This window comes from Oncorhynchus keta, unplaced genomic scaffold (assembly GCF_023373465.1).
Source record: "Oncorhynchus keta strain PuntledgeMale-10-30-2019 unplaced genomic scaffold, Oket_V2 Un_contig_20651_pilon_pilon, whole genome shotgun sequence".
NCBI lineage: Eukaryota > Metazoa > Chordata > Actinopteri > Salmoniformes > Salmonidae > Oncorhynchus > Oncorhynchus keta.
The window spans coordinates 50473-61802 of NW_026282121.1; the positions used below are offsets into that span (position 1 = coordinate 50473).

Here is an 11330-nt window from a genome sequence, read left to right on the forward strand (position 1 = left end):
AATGTACTGCAGCAGCCTCTAGAGGCTACAATGTACTGCAGCAGCCTCTAGAGGCTACAATGTACTGCAGCAGCCTCTAGAGGCTACAATGTACTGCAGCAGCCTCTAGAGGCTACAATGTATTGCAGCAGCCTCTAGAGGCTACAATGTACTGCAGCAGCCTCTAGAGGCTACAATGTACTGCAGCAGCCTCTAGAGGCTACAATGTACTGCAGCAGTCTCTAGATGCTACAATGTACTGCAGCAGCCTCTAGAGGCTACAATGTACTGCAGCAGCCTCTAGAGGCTACAAGGCTACAAACTGCAGCAGCCTCTAGATGCTACAATGTACTGCAGCAGCCTCTAGAGGTTACAATGTACTGCAGCAGCCTCTAGATGCTACAATGTACTGCAGCAGCCTCTAGAGGCTACAATGTACTGCAGCAGCCTCTAGAGGCTACAATGTACTGCAGCAGCCTCTAGAGGCTACAATGTACTGCAGCAGCCTCTAGAGGCTACAATGTACTGCAGCAGCCTCTAGAGGCTACAATGTACTGCAGCAGCCTCTAGAGGCTACAATGTACTGCAGCAGCCTCTAGAGGCTACAATGTACTGCAGCAGCCTCTAGAGGTTACAATGTACTGCAGCAGCCTCTAGAGGCTACAATGTACTGCAGCAGCCTCTAGAGGCTACAATGTACTGCAGCAGCCTCTAGAGGTTGTATTAATATGGTTTGTAAGCGGTGTTTGAGATAAGCCATGATAACTATCTTGAACAAGTGTAATGTGTTGCTATATGTAAACTGTACTGCACCACCTTGTTCTACACGAGGGGAGGTCCTCAAGACAAGTCAATTACAGGTCTGTCAGAGTTGACCAAAGTGCCAAGGTTTATTACATAACAAAACAATAATACAATGCATGAATCCAGAGACGCGCTGGCTCGGAAGGGGGTCGGCAGTAACCCAGTCCAACTTTAAACGTACTCTTGAAAGTTGTAATCGTGGAATGCACAAGGCACAATTTCAAAATGAGGTAGTGCATCATCAGTTGCTCTCGTCATCTTAGTGTTGCAGACCTTGGGGAGTGAAGTTCCCCAGTGCTGGACGAGTGAAGGAGTTTGGGAACCCCTGGTATAGAAGACATACATTATGGATAGATAGCAGCAGGGCAAGAAATAATGCCAAGACTTGCATGTAAACACTTAACATTAAGTATATTCACACTCTTTGTAAGATAACACTGGTGACTAAACACTCTTTGAAAGGTGATAACACACTGATTACTAAACACTCTTTGTAAGATAACACTGGTGACTAAACACTCTTTGTAAGATGAACACTGGTGACTAAACACTCTTTGTAAGATAACACTGGTGACTAAACACTCTTTGAAAGGTGATAACACACTGATTACTAAACACTCTTTGTAAGATAACACTGGTGAACAAACACTCTTTGTAAGATAACACTGGTGACTAAACACTCTTTGTAAGATAACACTGGTGACTAAACACTCTTTGTAAGATAACACTGGTGACTAAACACTCTTTGTAAGATAACACTGGTGACTAAACACTCTTTGTAAGATAACACTGGTGACTAAACACTCTTTGTAAGATAACACTGGTGACTAAACACTCTTTGTAAGAGAACACTGGTGACTAAACACTCTTTGTAAGATAACACTGGTGACTAAACACTCTTTGTAAGATAACACACTGGTGACTAAACACTCTTTGTAAGATAACACTGGTGACTAAACACTCTTTGACAGATGATAACACACTGGTGATATTAGTATGCGAAAACACGCATGTAAATTCATACGACTTGCCTTTGCTCTCTAACCCAATAGTTCCCTTCTAAAACCAGCCTGCCCCGGAGGACTCTGCAGAAAGGGCGACGGAACATATAAACAAACATATAACAAAGAATATTAAACTAGTCCACCTGCTAGGGGCAATCCCAAATCTATTGCCCGAATACCAGCTCATTTGCGGACGAGACAAACCAAAAAAAACAACCTAATAAGGGACACAAAATTATATTTTTCAAAGAAACAATAATTATAACCCTGGCTCCTTTATAAAATATCAATATTAAAACTTCAAATACTTTATTAAATACACAACATTAGTAAAAACACACCGTTCATATTACATTGTTAAAAGCGTATACGTTTCATAGTTCCTGTGCTATACCCTGTTCCCTATACCCTGTTCCCTATACCCTGTTCCCTATACCCTGTTCCCTATACCCTGTTCCCTGTTCCCTATACCCTGTTCCCTATACCCTGTTCCCTATACCCTGTACCCTGTTCCCTATACCCTGTTCCCTATACCCTGTTCCCTGTTCCCTATACCCTGTTACCCTGTTCCCTATACCCTGTTCCCTATACCCTGTTCCCTGTACCCTGTTCCCTATACCCTGTTCCCTATACCCTGTTCCCTATACCCTGTTCCCTATACCCTGTTCCCTATACCCTGTTCCCTATACCCTGTTCCCTATACCCTGTTCCCTATACCCTATACCCTGTACCCTGTTCCCTATACCCTGTTCCCTATACCCTGTTCCCTGTTCCCTATACCCTGTTCCCTATACCCTGTTCCCTATACCCTGTTCCCTATACCCTGTTCCCTATTCCCTGTTCCCTATACCCTGTTCCCTATACCCTGTTCCCTATACCCTATACCCTGTTCCCTATACCCTGTACCCTGTTCCCTATACCCTGTTCCCTATACCCTGTTCCCTATACCCTGTTCCCTATTCCCTATACCCTGTTCCCTATACCCTGTTCCCTATACCCTGTTCCCTGTACCCTGTTCCCTATACCCTGTTCCCTATACCCTGTTCCCTATACCCTGTTCCCTATACCCTGTTCCCTATACCCTGTTCCCTGTTCCCTATACCCTGTTCCCTATACCCTATTCCCTGTACCCTGTTCCCTATACCCTGTTCCCTATACCCTGTTCCCTATACCCTGTACCCTGTTCCCTATACCCTGTTCCCTATACCCTGTTCCCTATACCCTGTTCCCTATACCCTGTTCCCTACCCTGTTCCCTATACCCTGTTCCCTATACCCTGTTCCCTATACCCTGTTCCCTATACCCTGTTCCCTATACCCTATACCCTGTACCCTGTTCCCTGATACCCTGTTCCCTATACCCTGTTCCCTATACCCTGTTCCCTATACCCTGTTCCCTATACCCTGTTTTCCCTATACCCTGTACCCTGTTCCCTATACCCTGTTCCCTATACCCTGTTCCCTATACCCTGTTCCCTATACCCTGTTCCCTATACCCTGTTCCCTATACCCTGTTCCCTATACCCTGTTCCCTGTACCCTGTTCCCAGTTTACAACCGGCTTCCAAGCCGCTTCCCCCCAACAGTGTTGAAGACGTTACTGCAATACAAATCATAGCTGTCATTTACTTGAGTAAGCGGTAAAACCCTTTACAGAAAAATAAACAAAAGTTGCTGACCAAACGTTTGACAACTTGCCACAAGCACAGGCCACGTGTGTCGTCCATGGCAGGAACACTGGCTCGCTAATCGAGAGTTGAGGCTCGCTAACTTATACCCCAATTCTCACCTGGTCTCACAGTCACACCAGCCACTAGGTGACAAGGGCTACATATATTTCTGTAATGCATAGAGGGCACTAGTTGGTTGGTTGTTTTTAACCATAGCCCCATGTAAGACAAAATGATGTTAGACAAAGTGTGTGATGTTTGAAACCCTTATGCTTCCACAGGAGGCCCTAGACCCCCCATGGTACCTCCAGGAGGCCGTTCCTCAGGCCCCAGACCGTTTGGTGGTGGGGGCCCCTCCGCTGGCCCTCCACGGTTCTCAGGGGCCCCAGCCTTTCCCCGGAGCAGCGCCCCCGACCTCCCCAGGGGACGGGCAGGCCCCCCGCGACCAGAGACCCCTGGCGGACCCCCTCCCCCAATCCCCAACACCCCACGGCCCAACCAGAACTTCCAGAGCCGAGGGACCCCGCCTGTTCCAGGAGGAGCCCGGATCCCCAGCTCAGCCCCGGCACCTCCACCACCCAACCTCGCAGGCAGACACCAAGGCTTGCCCCCTCCCCCTGGCCCTATAGGGGCCCCGTCTGGGCCAAAACCCTCCTTTGGGGCCCCTCCGGTTCCCAGTAGTGGACGTCCCCCTCTACCCCCAGCCCCCCACCCTGGCAGACCCTCAGAGGACCCCTGGCCCCCACCCCCGCCCCTGGGGGGCCACCGGTCCTCCATATCCAGAGATGGACCACCCCCACCATCTTTCAACTCCAAGCCCCCCAGCTCGTCTTCCTCGCGGCCCTCCATCGGCGGTGGTGGAGCTCCCCCTCTCCCTCCTGGCAGACCGGGCCCTCCACTGCTGCCCCCAACGCCTGCGGGAGGAGACGAACACACCCCCAGACTACCACAGAGGAACATTTCACTCAACTCGCCGGCGCCGCCACCTGGCCGGTCAGGACCACTGCCACCCCCTCCCAGTGAGAGGCCGCCCCCTCTGGGTAAAAACCCCCCAGGACGGACGGGTAAGGATGCCACTTCCTTCAGCCTCCCTTCAGGTCATATAATGATGACCACTGTCTCTTTTTGGGTTAGCTTAGCAACTAGAAACATAGTTAACCTTTCTGTGGTCAGCTTGGTCAGACATCAGGACACCGTGTATGTGTTTTGAGACTGGATGGAATGTAGTTTGTAGCTATGATGTGACTTATAGCGATGATATACATGATACTATTATATAGAACTAGTGTTGCATTGAACTCTGTGGTGTAACCTCTTCTCCCCCAGGCCCGCTCCCTCCCCCTCCCTCCTCAGGTCCACGTGGAGGCAGTATAAGGTCATCTCCAGTCCCCTCACCTCCTAACCGGCCGGGAGCAGAGCCGCCCCGTGGGGGACAACGGCCCCCGCTCCCACCAGACCGACCGGGAATAGGAGGCCCTCCTCCCCCACCTCCTCCCATGGGCAACGGCTTCCAGAACTCCCATCACCAACACATTGGTGAGTGTAACAGAAGGAATTCAAAATGATGATTAATCCTGCTTGAGACCTTACTCCCCGATGTGCCCTTAGCTCCCATTGCTAATGACTTGGCTTCAGCTCAGTGGGCTAGCAGTTTTGTGGTGCAGAGAAGACCTGGGTTTGAACCCATATAGGTCTTTAATTGACCTAGCTGAGAGTTGTGTTTCTCTCTCTGTCAGATGAGTGGGAGGCCCGGTTCCAGTTCCACCCTGTCTCAGACCTCCCTGTCCCAGAGCCTTACGTGTCCTGTCAGAAGACATACCCCAGCAAGTTGTCCAAGACTGACGGCAGAGGTAGGAACCAAGGGCTTTCCTCCCAGACCTGGGTCAAATGCACGTCAAATACTTTGAAATTCATGCGCTGTGCTTTAAAAATAGCAAGGCTAAATCAAGTGTTTTCTATATGTATTGATTTGTCCCAAATCTGTTTCCTCCTGAAAGTTTCCAGCCTTCAGAGTATCTTCCTGTCCTTGACAGCCTGCTTGACATGTCCACCTTATTTTCCTCTTCTTTCCTGTCCAGGTTCAGATAAAAAGTCCAGGGGTGCCCCCCCACTACCCCCTATCCCCAGGTGAAGCGGTCGTTTTTGGGATGTTTCCCCTCCCTCCCCCTCCTCCCTTCCCTCCCTCCCTCCCTTCCCTCCTCTCCCTCCCTCCTCCCTCCTCTCCCTTCCCTTCCCTCCTCTCCCTCCCTTCCCTTCCCTCCTCTCCCTCCCTTCCCTTCCCTCCTCTCCCTCCCTTCCCTTCCCCCTCCCTCCCTCCCTCCCTTCCCTTCCTCTCCCTCCCTCCCTTCCCTTCCCTCCTCTTCCTCTCCCTCAGAGTACATGGATGTAAGTATGTCACTTCCACTGCCTCTGTCCATGAGGCTTATAGCACCTCCATGGAAGGACCATATTTACAGTGGGACTCACGCAACCACGTGTTTCTGCCTGGAGTTGACAGAATATTCTCATTTAACGAACAGCACTCCAAACCAACCAAAGTCCCAACAGAGGCTCGTTTTATAGGCTATGCATTTGGTTTTGCTCCACTATGTATGTAGTGTTGAAACTGTATACTTTTGTTTTCATTTTTCACTGTGCCTTTTTTTTTTTCTTTTTTCAATTCCGGATTGTTATGAAGGATCTTTAACAGGTTAGGGGAAACGGTCTGTTTCCGGATGCTGTGCCTGTCTTCGCCAAAGAGCAACCCAACTATAGCATATCAGTTACAATATTCTAACCATCAAAGGGTACTTCTCCATACAGTTCCTGTGCAGTTCACGGCATGTCTTGTCTTGAACTTTGTTTTTACACGGTAGAGACAAAATGGACGCGTGTGTGTGTTACAGTATGCGTTGATTGAACTTTAGGTGAAAATTGAATGTTTTCTTTATGCCTTGAAAGAAAAAAAAGAACGTCACTCATGACAGTTGTTAGTTTAATTTTGTATGATTTGAGTTGTTGGGAAGGACTATTTGTTTTTATTTTTTAAAAGTTATCTATTTGACTATTTTTGTTCTATACAGTTACAGTATTATCTTCTGCTTCTGTACTACAGCTCTGGGACGTCTCCGCTACTTGATATTAACATCAAGCTTGTCTCAGAAACACGTGCAGAGTGACAATCTAATATTTGACCTATGAAAGTAAATCATTAAAATGTATTAAAATGTTACATAGATGATCCTGAAGTTACGATATGAATGAGCTTTGCTCATAGAATTTGCAAGTGTTTAATGTATGCAAGGAGGATATGAATATGGATCAAAATATGCTGGCTGTAGACTGATGAGAGAAAAGTGCTATGTTTGGCCTCAGTGTTTTCTCTGTTCTGTAAAGACGATAATATGCATTTCTGAATAGAGAATGGGGGGAATGGCAGGAGCACGTGTGTTTGACCAAAGACAGTCGGCTGCACTAGGACGTAGTCTCTTCCCACAGAGGCGGTGTCTCAGGTACAACTTGCATTGGAGACTACCAATCAGACCAAACAGACAGAAACAACTTGCATTGGAGACTACCTAGGACCAAACAGACAGAAACAACTTGCATTGGAGACTACCTAGGACCAAACAGCCAGAAACAACTTGCATTGGAGACTACCTAGGACCAAACAGACAGAAACAACTTGCATTGGAGACTACCTAGGACCAAACAGACAGATACAACTTGCATTGGAGAAAAAAAGAGGACCATTAAAGTTGTGTGTTAGTTCCTCCTCAGGTGACAGACATAATGAATGACATTCCTCATGGGGACATTTTTCTTTCAGTCTTCTTTCAGAATGTATTCTGTCTCTTGTTCCCTAGTTATCTCTGTTAAACCAGAAGTCAAATATAGCGTAGTTGGGTCAGCTACACGCAGAAACTGCCCACGGGAGATTAGTTCCCTATGACATTTACAATGGTACTGCAGAGTGCTTTATGCACTTTGGCTTCAAGGGAACTTATATAGGATTATTCTTTTTGATGCATTCAACTGCTTTTGTTTCTGCCTTTTTCAGTGTATTTTCTTCCTGATGCTTTTCAATGTAAAACAAAGCAAACTATTTCCAAACGGATTTTCTAAATAAAGCAAATAAAGTTGAGACTTCTTGTGTTCTCGTACAATATCAAAGGAAGTTAGTTGATTCACTAACACTCTCAAACTACACTATTTTAGAATCTAATCCATTTTTTTAGGGGGATATGCAACGAGTGGAGTATTGTAGGTTTGTATCTATTTTAAAGGTGTCTAGTCTTAGCTAATTCGTTGATTTACTGACCTAAATGTATTGATTTATTGACAGGTCTTAACTCACATTATACAGACCTCTTGCGAGACCCTTACCCATGTCAGAGTGCGGTCGCTTTCCCACCCAATCAAAGCCGAGTATAGCTCCTCGAAACAACACACTTTGGCGACAATTGGATACCTGGCTTGTCACTCATAATTTAGGGCGTTGATGAACAATGGCACGAAAGGCCACAAATGAGAATTGTTTAGTGCTTATCAGGGATCCTTGGGACATAACCGTTCCTCTCACCATTTTACATGTCAACTTCAATTGGGGCAACATCAATGTCGTGACGTGCCAAGCATCCCGAATAGCTTTACGCCAAATGATAATATCATGCGTTTGTACTACGGTTAGCTGGCTGTCAACAGCAGTAGATAGGAAGAGTTAGACTAACGTTTATATAGATATATATTTTTTATTTTTAAATGACAATCGCGTGTTAAATATGCAATATCTCGTTACCAGATGTGCAAGGTATGACGCTTTTATATCGTTGTATTTTCGCAATATGTTTTTAGCAAGCGAGCTAACTGACGTTAATGTAACTGTTACTATCAACGAATAGCATGCTAACTTTAGCTAGCTACAGTACCTAACGCCAAAACCAATAATTGGCATCGTTTATAAGACATCACGAGTTACACGTATAAAAGGTTAACTCTGTCAATCCTCACATGCTGAAATCCCCCATTTACTAGTTTTGAAAGCAGTTTCAATGCACAGTTGGGAGTAGACTATAATGCAATATCTGTGGTATGTCATCAGCACTGCACTCCTCGTAAATAGCTTTGTTTTGGTTATTTTTGACAACAACAGATTCTCCCTCTCCTGTATAGGGTATTGGTAGGGCCAGGAGTTTTTCCTAGACTTGTCACTTGATCAGGAAACGCTATTGGTCCTTGGTTATTACATATGTTTTTCTGACAACCAAAAAAAAGTGTATGACTTATCCTACTACAACTCACCGATTATATTATTATTGTTTCAACAAGGGCATTGCGGATGTATTATCCTGAACTGGTGCCCAGCGTGACTGTTCTGTACTCCGATATCGAAAATATTCCCATCGGTGAAGTAATTTAGTGCTCCTACAACCACAAAACAACCATGGATACCTACGTAGCCATCCATGGCAAGAACATATCCCACAATCCCCTCTCCTCCACCCAAGCCATGTCTATCGACAAGCTCTTCCCGGCTCTCCTGGAGTGTTTTGGGATCATCCTGTGTGGATACATCGCCGGTAGGACAGACATAATCACCTCCTGTCAAGCTAAAGGATTAGGGAACTTTGTGTCTAAATTCGCCCTCCCGGCGCTGCTCTTCAAGAACATGGTTCTGTTGGACTTTAATAACGTGATCTGGTCGTTCCTGTGGAGTATCCTGATAGCCAAGGTGTCCGTGTTCGTCCTGGTGTGTGTTCTGACGCTAGCCGTGGCCAGTCCGGAGAGCAGGTACAGCAAGGCAGGACTCTACTCCATCTTCGCTACGCAGAGCAACGACTTCGCCCTGGGGTATCCCATTGGTGAGGATAGTTGTCTTTTGGAATGTGATCGTAGTACAATAGGACCAGTTTATTTTACTTTGGAAAGTTCAACCTCTTTGTCAAAACAGTCCCAGCCGTTCCACACAGTGCATTCTGAAAGTATTCAGACCCCTTCACTTTTTCCACCTTGTTACTTTACAGCCTCATTCTAAAATGTATTACATAGTTTTTTTCCGTCATCAATCTACACACAATACCCCATAATGACAAAGCAAAAACAGGTTAGACATTTTTTCACATTTATAAAATAAAAAATTATAAAATCACATTTCCATAAGTATTCAGACTCTTTACTCAGTTCTTTGTTGAAGCACCTTTGGCAGTGATTACAGCCTTGAGTCTTCTTGGGTATCACGCTACAAGCTTGGGGAGATTCTCCCATTCTTCTCTGCAGATCCTCTCGAGCTCTGTCAGGTTGGATGGGGGGCATCGCACCACAGCTATTTTCAGGTCTCTCCAGACATGTTCGATCGGGTTCAAGTCCGGCTCTGGCTGGGCCACTCAAGGACATTCAGAGACTTTTCCCTAAGCCACACCTGCGTTGTCTTGGCTGTGTGCTTAGGGTCGTTGTCCTGTTGGAAGGGGAACCTTCGCCCCAGTCTGAGGTCATGAGTGCTCTGGAGCAGGTTTTCATTAAGGATCTCTCTGTGCTTTGCTCTGTTAATCTTTCCCTCGATCCTGACTAATCTCCCAGTCCCTGCTGCTGAAAAACATCCTCACTACATGATGCTGACACCACCACGCTTCACCGTAGGGATGGTGCCAGGTTTCCTCCAGATGTGACGCTTGGTTTTTGCTCTGACATGCACTGTCAACTGGGACCTTCATATAGTCAGGTGTGTGCCTTTCCAAGTTGTAGAAACAGCTCAAAGATGATCAATGGAAACAGGATGCACCTGAGCTCAATTTAGAGTCTCATAGCAAAGGGTCTGAATACTTATTTATATAAGTTATTTCTGTTTTTTTTAATACATTTGCAAACACTTCTCAAAACCTCTTTTCGCTTTGTCATTATGGCGTATTGTGTGTAGATTGATGAAGAAAACATTTTATTTAATCAATTTTAGAATAAGGCTGTAACGTAACAAAATGTGGAAAAAGTGAAGGGGTCTGAATACTTTCCAAATGCTCTGTATTTGTTGGAACATCTGGGAGTCCCTGAGGAGTGGTTTGGAAACCATACAATAACATCTGCCATCCCCCGTCCCTGCAGTGGACGCCCTGTACAGGAACACATATCCAGAGTACCTGCAGTACATCTACCTGGTGGCTCCTGTCTCCCTGATGTTCCTCAATCCCATAGGATTTGCCTTCTGTGAGGTCCAGAAGTGGAAGGACCACCCAGAGAGACAGCAGGGCAAGTTGCAGATCGTCAGAGTGGTGCTGCTGCAGGTCATTTCATCTTGCCTTCTTCTGTGATCAATAGTTTTTTCTTTGTTTTGCAAATTACATTAAATGGTGCTTTATTCTTTATTGGACTAGGAACATATTTAACATTCAATAAAAGTAGTAAATACGTAGGATTTTGTAACAAAGAAATTAGAGTGAAAGGATCTGTGTATCTGTTAGCTAGCTGTGATGAGAATGGAAAAACATCTTAATATCACAGTGAATAATAAAGGCTAGAAAACATGGTGTCAGGATGTGTCTTAGGGGGTTGGGTTTAAACATGGTGTCAGGGTGTGTCTTAGGGGGTTGGGTTAAAACATGGTGTCAGGGTGTGTCTTAGGGGGTTGGGTTAAAACATGGTGTCAGGGTGTGTCTTAGGGGGTTGGGTTTAAACATGGTGTCAGGGTGTGTCTTAGGGTGTGGGGGTTGGGTTAAAACATGGTGTCAGGGGTGTGTCTTAGGTGGTTGGGGGTTGGGTTAAAAACATAGGGGTGTCAGGGGGTGTGTCTTAGGGGTTGGGTTAAAACATGGTGTCGGGGTGTGTCTTAGGGGGTTGGGTTAAAACATGGTGTTGGGGGGTAGGGGTTGGGTTAAAACATGGTTAGGGGTGTCTTGTTAAAACATG

The 11330-nt window shown here is 46.0% G+C and overlaps 2 protein-coding genes across 7 annotated transcripts in view; both read left to right on the forward strand.

Moving 5' to 3' along the window:
• wipf1b (WAS/WASL interacting protein family, member 1b) overlaps positions 1–7578 on the forward strand; it is a 32576-nt gene extending 24998 nt beyond the window's left edge. For 3 of the 6 annotated variants that reach the window (XM_052504824.1, XM_052504825.1, XM_052504821.1), the window contains 5 exons: positions 3737–4519; positions 4782–4991; positions 5192–5305; positions 5534–5621; positions 5784–7578. In XM_052504824.1, coding sequence (XP_052360784.1) covers positions 3737–4519; positions 4782–4991; positions 5192–5305; positions 5534–5586 — 1160 coding nt within the window. In that variant the 3' untranslated portion in view covers positions 5587–5621; positions 5784–7578. The other 3 variants (XM_052504823.1, XM_052504822.1, XM_052504826.1) reach the window with 3 other exon arrangements.
• A 121-nt stretch (positions 7579–7699) lies between these two features.
• Positions 7700–11062, forward strand: LOC118383604 (integral membrane protein GPR155-like). The gene is made up of 2 exons (XM_052504862.1): positions 7700–9295; positions 10530–11062. Exons 1-2 carry the CDS (start codon positions 8878–8880, stop codon positions 10733–10735), a joined length of 624 nt encoding a protein of 207 aa, XP_052360822.1. The 5' UTR covers positions 7700–8877; the 3' UTR covers positions 10736–11062.
• The last annotated feature ends 268 nt before the right edge of the window (positions 11063–11330 follow it).

Coding starts and splice junctions, on each gene's coding strand:
- LOC118383604 (XM_052504862.1), top strand. CDS start 8,878: ATGGATACCTACGTAGCCATCCATGGCAAGAACATATCCCACAATCCC. Junction 9,296..10,529: donor CGCCCTGGGGTATCCCATTG/GTGAGGATAGTT, acceptor CCGTCCCTGCAG/TGGACGCCCTGTACAGGAAC.